Genomic DNA, 18,742 nt, shown 5'->3' with positions numbered 1-18,742 from the left:
TTCTTTTTTGTATATAGACACAAAGAAAACATAACACTGAGGACTAAATTCCCTTACAAAATATGCAAATATGTAGCTTTCTGTGTACCCTGTGGTGCTCAGTCTACTGCAACTCCTCCTTGTTATTCTGCTATAATATATATGCAGAATGACAGGAGTGTGATGCATTGCAGTGCAGCACAGCAGCTTAGTACACTGTTCACAGACCATGATAAATGACAGCAGTTGTTTTCAGGGAGGACAGATCTCTGCACATACTACTATGTCTGCATAATCAAAATGCCACCCAATCTATTTTACACAGTATAATTATGTGTCCTCCTCTGAAAACCAAACAATTTAATGAATTAAAAAGACATTTTAAGATAGCATTAATAAATGCAGGCAAACAAATATGCAGACAATTAAACAGAACTGATAGAGAAGGGCATTTGGTCAGTCTCCACTAAGACCAAGTTTTGATGTTATTTGGATCTCCTTTGTTTCCTTTTCATACGCTCCACCTCGCCTCTCGTTTTATGGTGCTCGGTTTGCTAGTTTTGTGAAATCCAGAACTATTTTCTGTTGCAACAAGAGCAAAGATGTCCCTAACAGATGGTATGGGCCCAAAGAGCCCTGATCTCAGCACTATGGAGTCAGTCTGGGTTTACTTTGAAAATACAGAAGAAACTGAAGCAGACTAAATCTACAAAAGAACAGTGGGAGGTTCTCCAAGATTGTCTAAAGCAGCAGTGCATAAGGAGAAGTGATGCTGCTTTGAATGTAAATATTAGGTCAATATTAGGTTGTCTCTGCCCAACCATCTTTTTACAGTCTTTCTATTTTCCTCGCTCTTTTCAGGTCAAATTCAAATTCAAATTTTATTTGTCACACACACACAACCATACACAGTATGACATGGGGGTGAAATGCTTGTAGCTGTACAATGCCCAACCATTAAATGACAGAAAAAAGTTTTACAGTATTTACAGTTTACAGGTTACTACAAAATTTACAAATTAACTTAGAAATTCACAGTAAAAGTCTTGTTGTTGGCCCCGTGTTTCTCTGTATGTTTCTGGCAGGGCGTCATTAAATACCCCATTAACTAACCATGTACCTAATCAAGTTACTATAATCCAGCTCTTATTGAACGATTGAAGATTGTTACTAAAGACTGGACACAAAACACTATATGTCAGGTTGTAGTTTACGTGTCTTGTTTAGATGGCCCTCATTAGTGAAAGACACTATTTGTCTCCCTGTGTCTCAGTTAAGCTACCAGCACCACACACACCTTGCTTCCAGCTCTCTCACCAGTCTGACTTGCTCTCAACCTCAAGACACTAGCTGACTTGTCCCCCAGCCAAACATTTGATTCAACAGCACCTAGCCAACAAAAAACATAACTTTCAAGCCACAAATAAACCTTATTTACTGTAACCCCTCACTTTCCCCACTTTCATAACACATTTATTTGTTTTAGCTTTTTCTATCATCTTTTGTATAAAAAAAAACCCCATTCAAATCTGTTTATGGCATTAAAAGGATACTTTTTTCCCCACAGTAATACAGTATGTACCTACACTGGTTAACCATAACATTAAAGCTGTATAGTACTTTATAGATTTAATCAATCATAATATATGCAGTATAGAAAGTTGTCTGTACTATTTTTAGTACTTTTTATAACTATCATGAAGCACAGTCCTCTCGTGCTCTTTAAAATCCAGGGTGAGCGCACTGCTAATGTGTATCACTATTTTATCCCAGGCCATGAAGTTATTGGTACCTAAACCAAAGTCACAAAGGAAAAAGTACAAAGTGAGTAAAAATGAGGGAGTAACTTTAAAATGAAACAAGAAAGCAGAACACAAAACTCTCAAATTGGGATATGAACTGTAGCCTGGCTGAGAAACTTGTTTATTACACCGCCACCCTTCCTGCCTCCTTATCGAGACTCTTTAAAACAGGACCATTAGCCCGGTTCTCAATATTGCTGTGCACTGATGCATTGAGGCACCAGTGCCAATGGGCACCTTGTACATATATCTGCAATACTCACCTCTTATAACAAAAGCACCGCTGTTTGACACACTGGGCCACTGGGGTTGCCCTGTAGATGGTATGAATAAAAGTAACACCTAAGTGAATTTTAGGATCCAAGGTTTCTGTCCCTGCAGCTCACAATGAGATGATCAACGTCATCTGTCAGATGATAGAAGTGCTAAAGAATCTGCACTGATAATTACATATTTTGCTAAATGTGTATTTTAATTGTTTAACACTAATGTGCATTGCTGTGATTTGGCTCTATATAAATACAACTGAACTGAATTGAATTGAAGTATCAGTGTTGTGGCTGATCTGTGTGTATTCTTTTGTGTACATAAAGAGAGAGGAGACTTAAAAATTCTATTTTTTAATTGTTTTTCTAATTAAGTTTGCAGGAGTGCTCTTTTAGGATCACAAGACCCTAAACACACAATGCTTTTTAGCTTAATGTTTCAGCAATATACTGCTTTTAAATACAATGTGCTGTTGAAAATGTTGTCAATTAACCTAAATGGCAAACTAGAAATAAAATATCTAAACAGTTTGCTTTTCTTTCACCACAGAAACTGCAGCATTTCTTGATTTTTAGAACTGCAAATTAACTGGCTCCAAAATTCCTTTGTGGGTTCAGACTTCTTCATTTCTGGGTTAACATATTCAGTATGAGTGGACACCACAGAGTGATTTAAAAAAAGAGTGACAGAGACAAAAAAAAAGAGAGAAAGATATTTCCTCCCCATTTCCGCTGTAACATACACCCAATCAATGCCATCGACCCGGCTTCTTGGGGCTCCTTCTCCACATCCATTCAGCCAGAGCACAGACAGCTTTGCACTCTCAAAGACCCTGGCTGATTACCGCTTTGATGTGGGGAGGACTAATGCTAGCACAGGCTAACACTAAAGGTATGCTCTTGCCCTCCCCCCTTAACGGTCTGAAATCAAAAGGTTTGCTACACAAACATAGAAGTAAAAGTTCAGGCTCTGGGTGTGGACGGTTGTTATTGACCGCTCTGCAATTCTCTCCCTCTCTTGCTCTGTTTCTCCTCCTCTTTGTTTATTTCTGTGGCTGGCTCTCACAATGTCAGGGTTAAGTGGCATGGTGCAGCGCAAGCCTCCATTGATGGAGTGTTATTATGTGGTTCCGTGTCTATTTGACCTGAGGCAGATTGCACTTATTTCCCCTGGTCCTGCGTACATCTGTCTCTGACATACAATGCCTTCTATTGAGAGTCTGTATGTGTGTATCTGTATGTAATATAATGACTAGAATTAGGTCATCAGCTTGGGCACCTGAACTCTCATTGGTTTTCAGCAATATTTGCCCAATTCATCCAGATGCTGGTGTCTTGTTTGACACTAATGTGTATTTCCCAGTGGAACATTATGACATGAGGTAAACAGCTTTTGGAAAGAACTAAGATAAATCTAAATGAAAGTGCTACAACTGTAATATCTATCTAAATTGTTAAAGATGAAACCCCCCATCTGGGGACCTGGCTCATGCTTCTCAGACAACTTGTGATTATGTTTGCTTTCATCCTGAGCTTTGCAACTGACTTACACTCATACGGGTCCTTCATTTATTCAGCTGTAATGAAAATACAATTGGATAAACTGCAGCAGATAACCCTGAAGACTGTCAGGGAGTAACCACACCTTTAGTACAAAATTGTCCTCGGCTTGCAGCTTCAAGTCCAGGATGGACTCCCTCACACCCTTCTCAAAGTCCAGGTCTCTCTTCCTGGGGACGTCCAAGGCAGGGAACAAGTCTCCTATTAGTCCCATGAAAACAGGCATGTCATCGGTCACGATCTTCGGAATGTTGAAGTCTCTGAGAGCTCGCATTAGCACCTGGTCCTCAGCTCTGCCGGGGTCTCCTCGCTTCAGAGAGCCGGCCACCACCAGGACTGACTTGATGGCTCGGAGACCCCAGTCATAGTGGTCCTACAGAAATATACACACCGCTCTTATTAGAACCTTTTTCATCGACAAGCTCATCACCTTTTAAAAAATGTTTTTATGGAGGATAATTAAGCAATTCAATCTTAGAGAAATAACAAGACTAAATATGCAACTCTATTTACTTGATCATTTCTGACTTGTGTAAAAACCTATACTACCTCAGGTTCAATTTAGAACATATCTAAAGCTGCCACCTGTGTTGGATGACTGTATCTAAAGGCATTTGCATAATGGCAGAAGTATAATATCACACAGTTTTTGACTTCCATCCAGAGGCTCTCCAAATAACATGGGAGAGTAAGGCAACACACACACATACACACACACTCGTTTTCATATCTTTGTGAGGACATCTAATTGACATAATGCTTTCCCTAGCCGCTTATCCTAAGCCTAACCATCAAAAATGAATGCCTAACTCTAACCCTTAGCTTAAAGCTAACCATAACCTAACTGTAACCTTGACACTAAAACCACATTTTGAGCCTCAAAAATGCCTTCAAACTTGTGGGGACCGGGATTTTGGTCCCCATAAGGGCTGTTGGTCCCCACGAGTATAGTAAATTTCCATTTTTTGGTCCCCACAAAGATATTAATAAACGCACACACACACACAAACACACACACAGAAAAACACACTTAAATATAGAAAGAAACCACCAGGTTCACATCACATCAATATGTGCTGTGATTAACTGTTAACCCCCCTTGTTTTCACAATGAAGGAAAAGATAAAGCCATAGATTTTTTGTCATGGAGCTATCAGATCTGCTGCTGCTTCATATTTTGTTGATCAGCACTTGAAGTGTTTAGTCTTATCATATCAGCTGGGCTGTTGGTACCCAGCAATCTAACAGCTATTCGTGATTCAACAGTAAATTGAAGGTGATCAAATGTTTTGTACAAAGCCCTGTGTCCCAAGTTACTCTGAATAAATGTGATAAAATAAAGTAGAATACAAGTAAAAAATAGTAACTGTGCTGTGGTATTGCCTATATTTTAAATGCGTCTATCATAGATTCTGATGATAATACAGTAGGACGATATGAAAACAAAAACAACTGCTGGTATCTGGATGCCTTGGAAATTAATGAAGCTGCCGTGTACAGCATGGATGGATCTGGCAAAAAGCGCTGATGCAAAAATGAGATATGAGTGACACGTCCTTCCACCATCACTCTGGTAAACAAATGAATGAAGGAATACGTGTCAAGTGAATGCAATATGAAAATATTCACACTCCAATGAGCGCAGCAGGAGCTTGTCCAAGGATACTTTGACATGCAGACTGGAGCAGTCAGGGATTCAATCACCAACCTGCCCAACTAAATGACCTGCTTTACCTCCTGAGCCACAGTCCCCAAGAAGTGGAAAGGAAAAAAAAGAAACTAACAGAAACATGAAGAATATCTAAGAGTGAACACAAAGGACAGAGGAACAAAGGAGTCAAGAGGAAATTGAGAAAGCAGTAAATGAAAATACAATCATTTAAAACCACTTTCATGGCCAGTCACAAGCCCATGGAGCAGAACTTCTGTAATATTAAAGCCATAATTATGAGGCACTTGTTAAGCTTTAGAAAGTTGTTTTCTGAATCTGCACTTTTCATTGATTTGCAGTTTCAGCCCTTATATGAATTTAGCTTAGAGAAGCAGTCTGTTCATTATCTTTTCATTTCATTGCCTAAGTTGCTAATGTTGGAAAACCCAGGCAAAGAAAACCTAAAAAGGTAATTTTAAAACATTTCTGAAGAACTAGAGATTCATAAAACAGCCATAAAAAGAAATTAGTGTGCTATGACACTTAAACAGGCCTGTGGTCATGGGAAATTCATCCAGAATTGAGGGCTCATAAAATCACTTACCTAAGCTAAGGAGCACCTGTGTAGCTATTAGTCAGCACTGTGAGTGGTTTTATTGCTTTTTTTAAAAAACGTAAATGATGGCATAACATGTAAAACAGGAGCAGGGTAAAATAGATTAAAGAAAAATGTTGATGAAATAACATCCAATCCCCCTGCAGCTTCTTATTTATATGCATGTGATACTTCACTCGAACGGTTGGTCACAAGGTTAGCTCTTGTGTGGAGCCTCTGAGTCATTCCTTTATCAGAAGCCGCAATTATAAAAAGAACTTTGTGTCAGCTGCTCAGTTTATAAATGGCAATGGATCTGGGTTTTACTAACCACATCGGCTGCGTTACATCGAATGAAGCAAGCAATACCTGTTTAGACAGCAGCTCTTTGCACAGCGTATAGAGGGTGATAAACTTCCTAGCAAGGACCCGGGCATTAAGGAAGCCTTCAGCCACCAGCATGATTTCACAGATGAGCTCAAAGTCCGGCACCACCATGGCACAAGGTCTGTGTACAAATGTAAAGAAGGCAGTGACTTTAAGTTGTTTGTTCATACCCATATGGAAAAAAAGAGAAAAAAACACTGCAGTTCATTTCCATATGGCTGCCATATGGAGAAATCCTTTGTCACCTGCACTACAGTACATCATGGATGGTTCTTATGTAGCTCTTTTCTACTCTATTTGAGCACTCACCTTGCACAACTCGCTTTGTTCACCCATCCATACGAGCACTTTTTTTCTGTGCTCTATGTAAGTGCTTCTATCTACCATTCACACACATTCATACTACGATGGATGCATCGGACAGCAACTCGGTGTTAGTATCTTCCCCAAGGATATTTAGCTTGCAAACTTGAGCAGACAGGGATCAAACCGTCAACCTTCCGATAAATAGGTGTCCTGGTCTACTACCTGGGCTACAGTCATACAGCCCTGCGGACTAATGAGAAAAAAGCCTTGATTGATTGATTGAAAAGCTGAACTTTATGGAAGGTTTGAGTCCCGTTCACACACTCGAAACCCTGAATTAAAACTATTCTGTTAAGTATTGTCTTCACAGTGATCTGAAAGTCAGACTCGTTGCCAGTTATCGCAAATGCCTAATTGCAGTTTTTGCTGCTAAGGGTGGCAAAGCCAGTTAGTTTAAGGGAGGCACACAGGTTGTATACCCTTTTCTCTTAACAAATGAAATCATCATTCAAAAACTGTACTCTGTGTTTACTTGGAACGGGACAAACATTTTTTTCACTGCACTATAGGGATATTGTTCATACACTGCAAAAAATAGAACAATGTCAACATACAGGTCTGAATCCATTACAATTATTTAAGAAAAGCGGCACAGCTCTTCTCCAGTAACACGTATGCAAACACAGCTTATCAGTGTATGTCCACTCCAACATTAACCTGAGATATTACAATGTTCAACTTTTTTGTTGTTTTTTACCTTTATGTTATTTAAACAGTTATTTAATATTTAGTCAGCCTAAAAGAAGGATCAGTTATGTGATATTTTAAATTAAACCCGTTTAATGACACAGAATCATCACCTGAATGTACAAAAGTTGCATTTGTCCATACAAACATGTTCTCCTGATAATCCACAGAAAACACAGTTGGCACTTTTCATTAGGCCTACATTATGCTGAAGAAACAGTCCCTACGTATCAATTTTGGTAATTTGAGTAAATAGACTTAGGGAGGCTGAACCACTTTAGTGGCTCGGGGTCTGGACTCCGAGCCACTAAAGTTCCAGAATTTTGGTATGACTTGTACTCTTGATGAATGAGTAAACCCAGGATTAAATATTAACAGATGGATTAACCCAGGTGGCGCCAGTGGTGGCGCCAGTGTCCGGCAGCCTCGCCTCTGTCAGTGCGCCCCAGGGTGGCTGTGGCTACTATGTTTTTGCCATCATGTGTGTGTGAATGGGTGGATGACTGGATATGTAAAGCGCTTTGGGGTCCTTAGGGACTAGTAAAGCGCTATATAAACACAGGCCATTTACCATTTTACCATTTAACCCAGCTGAAATAAATGAAAGGATCAAGCTGAATGATCCAAATAAGCATGCACATTATGAAGATCTTTTGGCCTACCTGAACAGAGCTTTGAGATTCTCAGGAAGCTCGGTCCTGCCAGCGTAGCCTGGATTCATTGTGATGAAGATGCCAACAGAGGGACAAAGATTCACTTCCTCTCCCATGAAGTTAAATCTCTGCTTCTTATCGCGGATGGCATCTTGGATGCTTTTGACCTAATTTCAAAGATAATACAAAATGGAATTAACTGTCGCAACTGGATGCCAACACACAAACATTTTTTAGCCCCATTTTTGAGGATTAAAGGGGTATATAGTGTATGTTCCCAAGCAGTAAAAAGGGCACACTCTGTCTACCACAATTAAAAAAAAACAAATACAAAAATGTGTTTTTAATCATCATTTAAGTCAAAATCATGTGATACATTGTGACAAATTACATGGTGTTGCTCGGCTTTTTTGGTCACAGTTTAAAAAACAGCATGTTAAAATTATTTTTAAGCTAATTAATGAATAATAATGAAAAAATACAATGAGAATGTTAAACTGCTAATACTCACTTTTACTTAGTACAGCATTGGTTACTGTATACTTTTTGCATCAGTGTCTGCTAGTGCCCGCTTGGGTCAGAGCCATGACATTTGGTAAACTGACAGAGTGTCTGTGTCTGTCTATTGTGGCCAACAGACATTGGACTTGTCCACGGAGGATTTACATGACAATGCACCAACTACATACATGCCAAAGCATAACACGGATATATAATCAAGTCATTACATACATCAACTAATGTGTTGAATCAGAAGTGCTAATATGCAATCTTTGCACAGTTATTCCAATTCAATACCGTCAGGTTCCTACATGTTCAAGGCACTAATGAAATTTCGAGGGTGACCAAAGTTTCCATAATCCATCCTCTAGGCACCAAAAATGTTTGTACAGAATTTTATAGAAATCCATCCAATAGTTGTCAAAAAATCTTTGGCCAACTACTCTCCCAACAGTGCTATCCCTGCAGGACTTGGGTCCATGGTGCCATGATTTTTCATTCAACAGTATTTCTCACTTTCATTGGTAGTTTCTTCAGTCACACATCTGGAACTCACCAAATATTCACTCTCTTTGGTTTCTGGTTACCGTGTCGCTTATAAATCTCTTGCGGTGTGGACATGTCTTTACAGTCATTTTAACATTCTATTTTGGAACCCTGAAAATCAACTTTTGATGAATGAATACAGTTATAGCATTTGTAACAAACCTAACAGCTGGTAAACTGGATGAAAATTCAGCATGTCTGCCTTAGAGATGGCATGATACCACTTTTTTATGTCCGATACCGATATCATAAATTTGGATATTGGCCGATACCAATATGAATCCAATATAGTGTTTTTTAATCAATAAAACAGTTTTTTTAATATCTTGCTGCATTTTGTATAACTTCATACTCAAGTTTAAATAAACAACAACATTAAAGCTATTCTGTTATACCTGTATGTAAAAAATTTACTGCACCCAAAATATTTCATAGTTCAGCAAAACTGATCAATCTAATAAACTTAAACCTACTCCATCCTCCCTATTCTGGTATTTTAAAGAGTACTTAGCAGAAATATTAAGCAACCTAACTAATAGGGTTGCAAACTCCCAGAAAAAAAAATAGGGAACTACCCCCCACCCTCCACCTCATGATGCTTAATTGACGTAATCAACTTTAATTTGATGCAGCGTGAAAAAAAATGCACAGAAATAAATTATTTTTCAAGAATAATTAAATTGATTCGACATCTTTCTTCTACAGAATTGCAGACTGCACAGATGGTATCTTCCCAAAGGAAAAAGTAGTATAGCTTACTAGGGTATATTAGACTTAACAGTTACTATATACAGTAATGGACTTCTATATATTTTACATAAGATTAAAACTTTGGGTGTAAGATTCAGATAATTATTTATAAAAAGCTAGACATTTTAAATGAGAATAAGAAAGAAAAGTATGTCTTTGAGCTTTATTTTTCTCCGATATCCGATCCAGTAATTTACGTCAGTATCGGACCGATACCGATACGTAATATCGGATCGGTCCATCTCTAGTCTGCCTTGAGAAATATACAGGCTCGCTCATCCAATATGGCGGCCTCACTGACACACCTTTGTAATAAAAATTCCAACCAATGTGGCATCTACATGCGGGTAATAGCTATGATTGCCACCGGCTCCCTACCAAACCACGCCAAGCCGAAACTATCTGAAACACAGTTGATATCCCGGCATCAAGTGCAACTCTCATTAACATATTATTAATATCACCAAGCACACAGCAGAGTCGATTTGCAACAGCCTGTCAAATTGTTATGCAGCATGCAACTTTTTTTGCAAAGGGACGCAATTTCATCAATAGTATGAGCATGTTATCAGCCAGAGTTCACTGGATGGATGAACTACCAAAGCCCTGCTTGTCTACATTATGAGGGAATGAGATATCAGAAATGAACTTTCTGTGAGTGTGTATACGTGCATGCATGTGTGTGTCTCGGCCTAAAACTCTGAATCCCAGCCTGTAAGAAGCTTTATGAATTTAACATGCGAGCGGTAGAACAGCGAGTCGACAGCTGGAAAGAGGAGGAACATCTCTTCATGGATGAGTACTCGGCTACAGATCACTCAGTCATACTAACGCAACGGGGAGAGGCAGGAGGGGGGAATGCAAAAACAAACAGGGAAGCTGCATCAGACAAAAAAAAAGAAGAAATAAAAGTTTTTAGGACAACATCAGAGGAGCTTGTGTTTTATATGAAATGGCAGCAGCTCACCACTGCTATCCTACAGGGATAGGAAGGGAAGTAAAACACAAAAATCACATTTAAAAGAAGCTCAAGAAAAGAGGTATGATCCAGAGAGGTCCAGCTCCATTCTTTTTTCCTCTCTGGAGCTAGTGGCTTCAATAAAACAAAATAAAACACATTCAGTATTTGATGTAACTGAGGCAGAACCCCACCAAGCCATCTCCATGTTATAACAACTGCAGGCCTTTGGTTGGTTTCAGCCTTATTTAATGTAGAACTGGTCCAGGCCCAGGCCTCAGCCACGATTAGCGCACCTAATCCATCTGTAAGAAGATGGATTAGGTGCATGTGGTATGGTGGGAGATGGCTCTGTGTTGGCTCCTCTCAGGAAGGCTGAGCGCTGGAGTGGGCTGCCAGCTCTCACAGCAGGAGTTTGACGCTCCTCCATTCTCTGGGTCTACTTCTCCACGTAGGAGCCACCGTGATTTATTATTCATTACACCACGCAACACCAGTTCATTCTTCTGGCACTTTAAAATTCTCTAAGTACTGTAGACTTCTATGGCTTATGAAGGAAGACTGCTTGACTTTCATTTCTGCTACAGGGAGAAGGGCAGAGGAGTGACTGCTAAGTCTAGGGGTGAATAATGATCCTTTGAGGAGCTCTATCTCCATTATCATCATGATCACAATCAGCATCCTTATCAACTGTGTACATTTTGCTTTGACAGTAGTGTACATGCATGAAGATAGAGTCAGGACCAACGGTAGGCAGGATTGGAGTACAGCACAGGGACTTGTGAAACCACAGAGAGAGGATCTCTTTGATCGTGGATAACAGAATGGAAGATAGCTGAAAAGCTAGCATCAGCTGAAACACGCAGAGTATGGCTGATTTCTCAAAAGAGTGCTGTTCTCAGAGGGTTAGCTACTGTAGGTCACACAGAGTATACGATGCTCGGTGTAGAGTCTTTTTTTTTCTCCACATGTGTCATTTTGCATGAAGTGAAGAGAGAAAAGGAGCATAACTATAAAGAATGATCAGCTCAGGTCATTCACAGAGCTCCATGTAGTAAAAAAAGAGCACTATCCCAGCTTCTTCTGGGGAAATAATTAACCCTACTGTGAAGCACAAACGTTAATTCACCAATCAATTTTAGGCCACTTGAGATCAGTAAGACCAACTGAAAACCAGGTTTGGCCACTATGTGACCACTTTACCCAAGGGCTTCTTTCAAGAAAATGTTGTTATACCCAGTGGATGCTGCACTGGGTGATTCAATACAATTTAATGGTGCACTCGATTCATGCACTCGAGTCATGTAGCGCAACCCACTTCCTTTACACTAATTAGTGATTGTGCAGTGGCACAGAGAGAACAGAGGAGCTTTGTATGTGCAGCTCTGGAAATACAAAGCGAGAAGCAGCAAGGACTTTATATGTTTTCCAATTCTGGGAAAATACCAAATCAAAGTAGACCTTTTTGATATATTTAGCTTACCTTTATTAGTGGACATAAGTGGATGGGCATCAGCAAAACAGGTAAAACAATACTACTAATTTAAATTTCCCTAGTTTTTTATAGTCCATTTTTTAACTGCCTTATAGTTTTTCAGGCTGCATATGTGTAAATAGCAGTTCCACCATTTTTAGGCCTGGTGGATCACTGAGGTTGTAATATACTGCCCAAAATTATGGGTACAATACGTGCACAGCTGTCAGGTTCCCCACATACATTTATGAAGTACTGTTTGTTTTTCAAACCAATTAATCAGACAAGTAAACATACAGTAAACATAAAGATGTTAATCTTTATGTTAACATAAAGATTAACATCTTTATCCTCTGTTTTGTAAAAGATGGAAAGCAGTCCAACGACCTACCAGTTCCTATTAGTGAACACTTTGAATTGTGCTGTAATGGGTCGTTGTTTACCAACCAATCACAACATATTTGTCCAATTTCCCAATTGTACTGTAAACACATCAGTGACACAACTAGCATGTTTGCCCTATGGCACTATATTATTAAGAGGAACATTCATTTGCGCTTATGTTTCTGTCCAACTGTTGTTGTTGTTGTGGTCTCTGGAGGGGCTACAGTAAATTTTGCACTGGTTTTAGCTGTTCAGCTCTCTGTTTTTCTGGCTCAGGTTGGAACCACCTTGTGCATGTACCATAAAATGAATACAGAAACTTTCAAGACAATGCAACGTCAAGCATAAAAATACACAGATTTTAATGAGGAACGGCGTGTCAATCATCCTTGGTCTTTGACACAGTGTTTCTGAGTTTATGTACCTGAATTTATGTCGTTTTTTAAAAATTTAAATTATTTTCATTTTTATTCTCAGCATACTTAGTGTTTATATTTGCTTCTGGTGTGCTTGTATGTATTTCCTTGAGTCTTGAGTTCTTATTTCCAGTTTGTATCCAAGTTTAGCTCTGACCTCAGTGTTTCTTTTTCTATCCTCTTCTGTCAGTTCCCTCATATTAAGTTCATTCATGTGCTTCCCACTCCTCGCTTCCTCTTGATTTTGGGAGTTATTTATCTCTAGTGTCTTGCATTTAGTATTAATTACCCTCCTGACTTGTCTTTGATCACTATCAGCTGAGTCTCATTACCCATCTTGTGTAGAGGTAGTCCCGTGTGTTCACTTTAGTCCTCGTCACGGTGTCTGTTATCTCACCTCGGGTTCTTTCAGCCAGTTGTTTTGTATTTTAGTTTCCATTAACTTCCACTGCTCATCACTGCTTGGACTTTGCTTTTGCTGAAATAAAGGTTAGTTTTTTGAAACTTCTGCCTCCCTGAGAGCCTGCATTTGGGTGGGTATCATGTGATTTATAACTGAATTATAGGAAAACTGAAGATTATGTAAAAAAAATCATTAGAAGGTTAAAAAATATTATGGTGTTTTTTGTTTTGTTCTGTTTTTAATTTATGGATGACAAAAGGCCAGGTTGAAGGTTCTGACTGACTTGTAGGGGGTCAGTTGTATCAGGAAAAACTGTAAGATGATTTTTCTACATTTTGTTGGCAAATAAAGAATATTTTGCTATCTGTTCTCTGAGTGTTTCATGTCAGTCCATCTGAGTTGCAAAGATTGCTACTAATGTTGCTTGCAAAGTTAAGCTGGGGAGGCAGTTTTCCCTCTTCAACTCTCAAATCAGATCACAGAAGGCTCCAATTATAAAGAAGCTCTGGAGTGCAAAGGTGGCAGCCTTGGTACATTAGTGTTATAGCTGAAAAGATTATACTTGGAATTGGTTATGAAGAGGCCGTTTCCTCGAACAGCAGTGTTTTCAAGGGCTTTTCACTAGAGCTTGATTGAGTTGGACCACAAATAAAATGCACGCACGGTGCTCTCAATCAACTCCACCTGCAAATACCTGAGGGGGGGGGGGGGAATCGTACCTGTACAGCCACCACAGAAAGCACCTCCACAGATATCCTGTTAAACTCGTCAAAGCAGCCCCAAGCTCCTGTCTGAGCCAGGCCTTTGTAGATGTTCCCACAGGACTGTGGACACAAAGAGACAAATATTCAGACGCATTGGGGCAGGAAGCCAGTCAGATTCAGATCCAGTCTGACTGGTAAGACGTGGAAGGGGAGACGCATATGTATCAGCAATTACACAGAAGATATATGAAAAAACAGTTTTGCCATAGCTACTACAGAGACATGCAAGTTTGTGAATAATAACACCAACAAAGCGTCACACTAGTAAAAACAGGGGCTGATGGCAACAAAAAGAAGGCTAAAATATTGCCTGCACACATTACAGCTGCCCTTAACACTGGCTTGAGAGCAGGTGAACAGCCCCCCTGAGACCAAGATGAAGCAGGCCGTTGACTCCAATTACAAGCAGAAAGAGCGAAGCCTCCTTGACGTGGACTGGAGCTGACCGGAGGATTGATTTAACTTGTGTATGTGCGTAACTCAATATGACTAACAATGCAGGGCTCTGCGAAATGTTCAAGCGCACATGTGTATTAGCACATCTATCTGCACACAAGAGCTTTGGAGTTTATAGGTGTGCCGGACACCTCTATAATATAATGATTCCCCTGTCTAGTGGAAGCAGGAGCAAGCTGGATTGTAAGATTGCGTTTATGTCTCCGTTGACCCCTCAATATGCAGAAAATATGAGTGAAATATAAAAGCATAATAAAGGCAGGCGGAGGCTGAATACAGAGAAGGGTTTTTGACAAGGTTTGGTAAAGCAATAACAATGGGGGTTTACTTAATCAGCTATTCTTTCAAGGGGAAAGCAAACAGAAGATGAAAAGAACAAAGATGAAAAGAGAAGGGCATAAAGGTAGGTTGACAACTTTAATGACAAATGCATACCATATCGCTGACAAAGGCAAAGATGAAAAGAAACACACATGCTGCGAACGCACATTGGCTCTGTGCGTGGGCTCAAACACAGAAGCTTGTGCTCATGCACGCTTGCTCACCTTGTAGTCCATCTGCTCGGAGCAGTTAAACACGTACACCATGATTCCCAGGGCCCGTCCCAAGTCTTTGGTAGTCTCAGTCTTCCCCGTGCCTGCAGGCCCAGCTGGAGCTCCACTCATTGTCAGGTGGAGGGACTGAGTCAGTGTGATGTAGCATCTAAACATAGTGGAGATATTTCTAGTTGCATTACTACAGTCCACGCACATCCATATAAGTCGGTTCTCTGGTTGAGCACAAAGATAGGAAACTTAAACATGAAATCACAGTTTCTGGAGTAAAACCTCTCTACAGAAGGCTCTTGCTTCTGTGCAAGTTTAAACCCAGAACACTCTCTATATTTTTATGTGTCAAAATAATGAATGCTGAGGAACTGAAATTTCACAGTTGCTAATTCTGGCCAAAACTCTGTGAAAACACATGCAGGAGCCCAAGGTTTTTAGCATGGGTATGTCAGTGTGCCTGAACATGCTTTTCAGTAAACAGTAAACTGAACAAATGTGTTTGCCACTGTTTGCTTTAGGGCGACTGTATAGGTGCTACCAGCTACCAGCACTACTTGTGCTGTAAATACTGATATAAGAAAACAAAAACATGCTATTCTGTGTGGGAACCTGCACGTTGCTGCCTGTGTGTCTGAGGACCATAATAAGGATTTGAATAAAGACATTGTCTTCAAAGCCTGAAAACCAAAATTTGGACTGAGTGCATGATTTACAGGTGGCTTAATGAGACACTGAAGTCCTCCGTGTCAAATCAAAATACAAAGGGGCATCAGTGATCAGCATGACATTACACCAATTCACTTAAGAACAATGCTCCTGTCCCTCACACAGCCGAACCAGCACGCAGCGAAAGAGCTGAATGCAGAGGACTTTCTTCCCCGGTCACTGCAACAATACAATCCAGTTAAATCATCCACACTCTCTTATAATAAATGCACAATAGGAGAAAAAAGCTTGGGTTTCTGCCACCGCATTACAAGAACTGCACGCAGCTATTAACATGACAAAAAACAACCCTGCGTTGTCCTATAACCAGCACTGACAATGTCTTGGTGTTGTCTCAGCTGTCACTGTACATAATTTTATAATATGATAATATAATCTGTTCCTGTGCTTTGATTATGACACAGGCTGATTAGTGACACCATTGATTGCTTCTGCTCCACAACCTGTCAGGACTAGCAAGCAGTCTGCCCAGCTAGTGTCAATAAAAAGCAGAAGCACTGCGAATGTGAACTGACAATCAGGACTCCATTGATCACAGCAGTGAACACGCTGGTTTGCCTTAAATATCAACACAGCAGTTGTTTTAATAAGCTGCTGGTTAATAGATGATGTATGGAAGGGGAAAATATCGGGAAGCGTAACGAGAGATAGAAGTCAGAGAAGACAAATGATGCCATCTGTATACAGTGTATCAGAGCCAATCGGCTTCATGACTCTTCGCTAAAATACGGCCAGAAATCTCACGCTAAGTCATCAAGGAGGCTGGATAAGGATGGTCTGCACTGAATAACTAAAGCAAGATAGGAAAGAGTGAAACTAAACAGGGTTGCGATAAGGTGACTTATTTTATTACAGTGTCTTTAAGAAGAACAGCTATATATCAGCCTACCTGTCTGACTCATTCTCCCTCCACTCCTGTGTGTGTGTGTGTGTGTGTGTGTGTGTGTGTGTGTGTGTGTGTGTGTGTGTGTGTGTGTCTATGGGGTGGGGGGTTGACATTTTGCATAATGGTGCAGCTTTGGAGTATTGAGTGAGTGCAAACATTACGCTGATAACATACACGCTGTTATAGATTAGAGTCACTTCCTTTAGCCTAATTATCCTGCTGCAGAAAGTGAGCACAACAGATTGAAAATAGCCACCTTGTGGTACATAATCACACAGAGGTCATGTGAACGAATTCACATACTGCTTAAGAATTCACATTTCTTCTAGACAATATTAATGTTTAAAATCTTAAGTGACAAAGGCTTTGATAAACGCAGCAATGTCAGTAATTAAGAAATTCTGTTTGCCTGCTTTCATGTAAACCGATGCTGTAGAGCCTTGTCACAGAAAACATTCTGATTTGTCATGAGAGGGTAATTAATAAATTAATAGTGTCTTTTAAATGGACTTGTAAATCGCAGCATTGAAAGATTGCTTAAAAACTAAAAAAGGCTATCAACAGTATATGAAAAAATATCTGGTATGACCTTATGCCCAAAATATGCCGTGTTAAAGATATATCAACTTAAGCTGAAATAGGGCCCGGTTGTACTTTTCTGTAGTACCAGTTTTAACCACAAGATGGTGAAGTGAATTAATGCAACATCCAGTGTGCCCTTTATTTGAAATCAAGAATTATTGTTCCTACATGCTAGGAAAAGCTACAAGCTACAGCTACTACTGGCTGCCTGAAGAGTTCGCAGAGGTCTTACAGACAAATGGATGGAGTGATCCCTCTTCCATACATTTTACCTCATGGACCACCCGTCTCATTGTGACATTTTTTTTGTTTAAATTTTTATTATTCTGCAAAGTTGCGGGTTACTCTGACCAGAACCCTTCAGCAGGTATAGGTTCATGTGGTGCTAAGTCAAGCTTGACGATAGCCAGTATAAATAAATGTAGTAAACTCTGAGATGTATTTTTCTTTTTTGCCATAATTACAGAAAAATATATTTCCATCTTTCACCATCCATCCATCCATTTTCTTCTGCTTATCCAGGACCGGGTCGCAGGGGCAGCAGTCCAGGCAGAAAAGCCCAGACCTCCCTCTCCCCAGCCACCTCCTCCAGCTTGTCCGGGGGAACACCAAGGCGTTCCCAGGCCAGCCGAGAGATATAATCTCTCCAGTGTGTCCTGGGTCTGCCCCGGGGCCTCCTCCCTCACTTTTAAAGGAAATCTAAATACTGTTTAGACATCTTTTCAGTATTGCTCCAGTTCTCAGGGTGCATTGGTTTCTTGTGTGTCCAAGGACTGATTTTCATAGCTTGCACTGCACTACAACAGTGCTGCTGATTTAGTCTAAATCATATTTATAGGTTTGTTTGTATTGCCTTGTCATCCTCTTGCATCGTATCTCACAGCTTTGTTCCATCTCTAACAAAGTTCTTCTGAACTGCAAAATTGATGTCTTATAATATAAACTTGCTGAACTTTGATAAAGATAATGGTTTCATACTTTAGATAAACTAACCATTTAAGATATGTTAGTATACACAGAAATCTGCATGTAGTGTTAAGATAAAAACGTGGATTTTACTCTATGCTACTGTGGTGCCTGTGGATGTCAGGTTGTGTTTTTCTCTTGTTGACTCTGATGTGAAGAATTGTGTAACAATTCATGTAGCAAACACTATTTTAGCCATTTTCTCAAGTCATGGATTAAAGGATTTGACACCTCGCCCCCTGGTCTATGGTCCATTGTTTCAATGAAAGCCAGTGGCAAACTGTGTGAGTCACAGCGAGGGCATGCACCATATGGTGAAGCCTTGCTCCACGGCCGCTGATGATGCCATCAAAGCCCATTGTTTATGCTTTGTTCAAGCTTCAAAGGGAATACTGGTCAGCTTGGAAAACCATACAGTCAAACACTGCGGTTCGCA

General features: G+C 40.0%; 1 protein-coding gene across 1 annotated transcript in view; it reads right to left on the bottom strand.

Moving 5' to 3' along the window:
- The window catches only part of dnah9 (dynein, axonemal, heavy chain 9), a 164,659-nt gene that overhangs the window by 104,003 nt on the left and 41,914 nt on the right, over window positions 1-18,742 (bottom strand). The window contains exons 33-37 of the mRNA XM_013913056.1: window positions 15,144-15,300; window positions 14,098-14,202; window positions 7,956-8,113; window positions 6,223-6,361; window positions 3,693-3,980 (exon numbers count right to left, since the gene is read on the bottom strand). Of these exons, the coding sequence (XP_013768510.1) occupies window positions 3,693-3,980; window positions 6,223-6,361; window positions 7,956-8,113; window positions 14,098-14,202; window positions 15,144-15,300 (847 nt within the window). The remainder of the gene's footprint in view (window positions 1-3,692; window positions 3,981-6,222; window positions 6,362-7,955; window positions 8,114-14,097; window positions 14,203-15,143; window positions 15,301-18,742) is intronic.

The sequence above is a fragment of the Pundamilia nyererei genome, unplaced genomic scaffold (assembly GCF_000239375.1).
Source record: "Pundamilia nyererei isolate P.nyererei 1_Seehausen unplaced genomic scaffold, PunNye1.0 scaffold00005, whole genome shotgun sequence".
In the NCBI taxonomy this organism is placed as follows: domain Eukaryota; kingdom Metazoa; phylum Chordata; class Actinopteri; order Cichliformes; family Cichlidae; genus Pundamilia; species Pundamilia nyererei.
The sequence above is the reverse complement of the archived record's forward strand: the minus strand, read 5'-3'. Positions and strand labels throughout refer to the sequence as shown.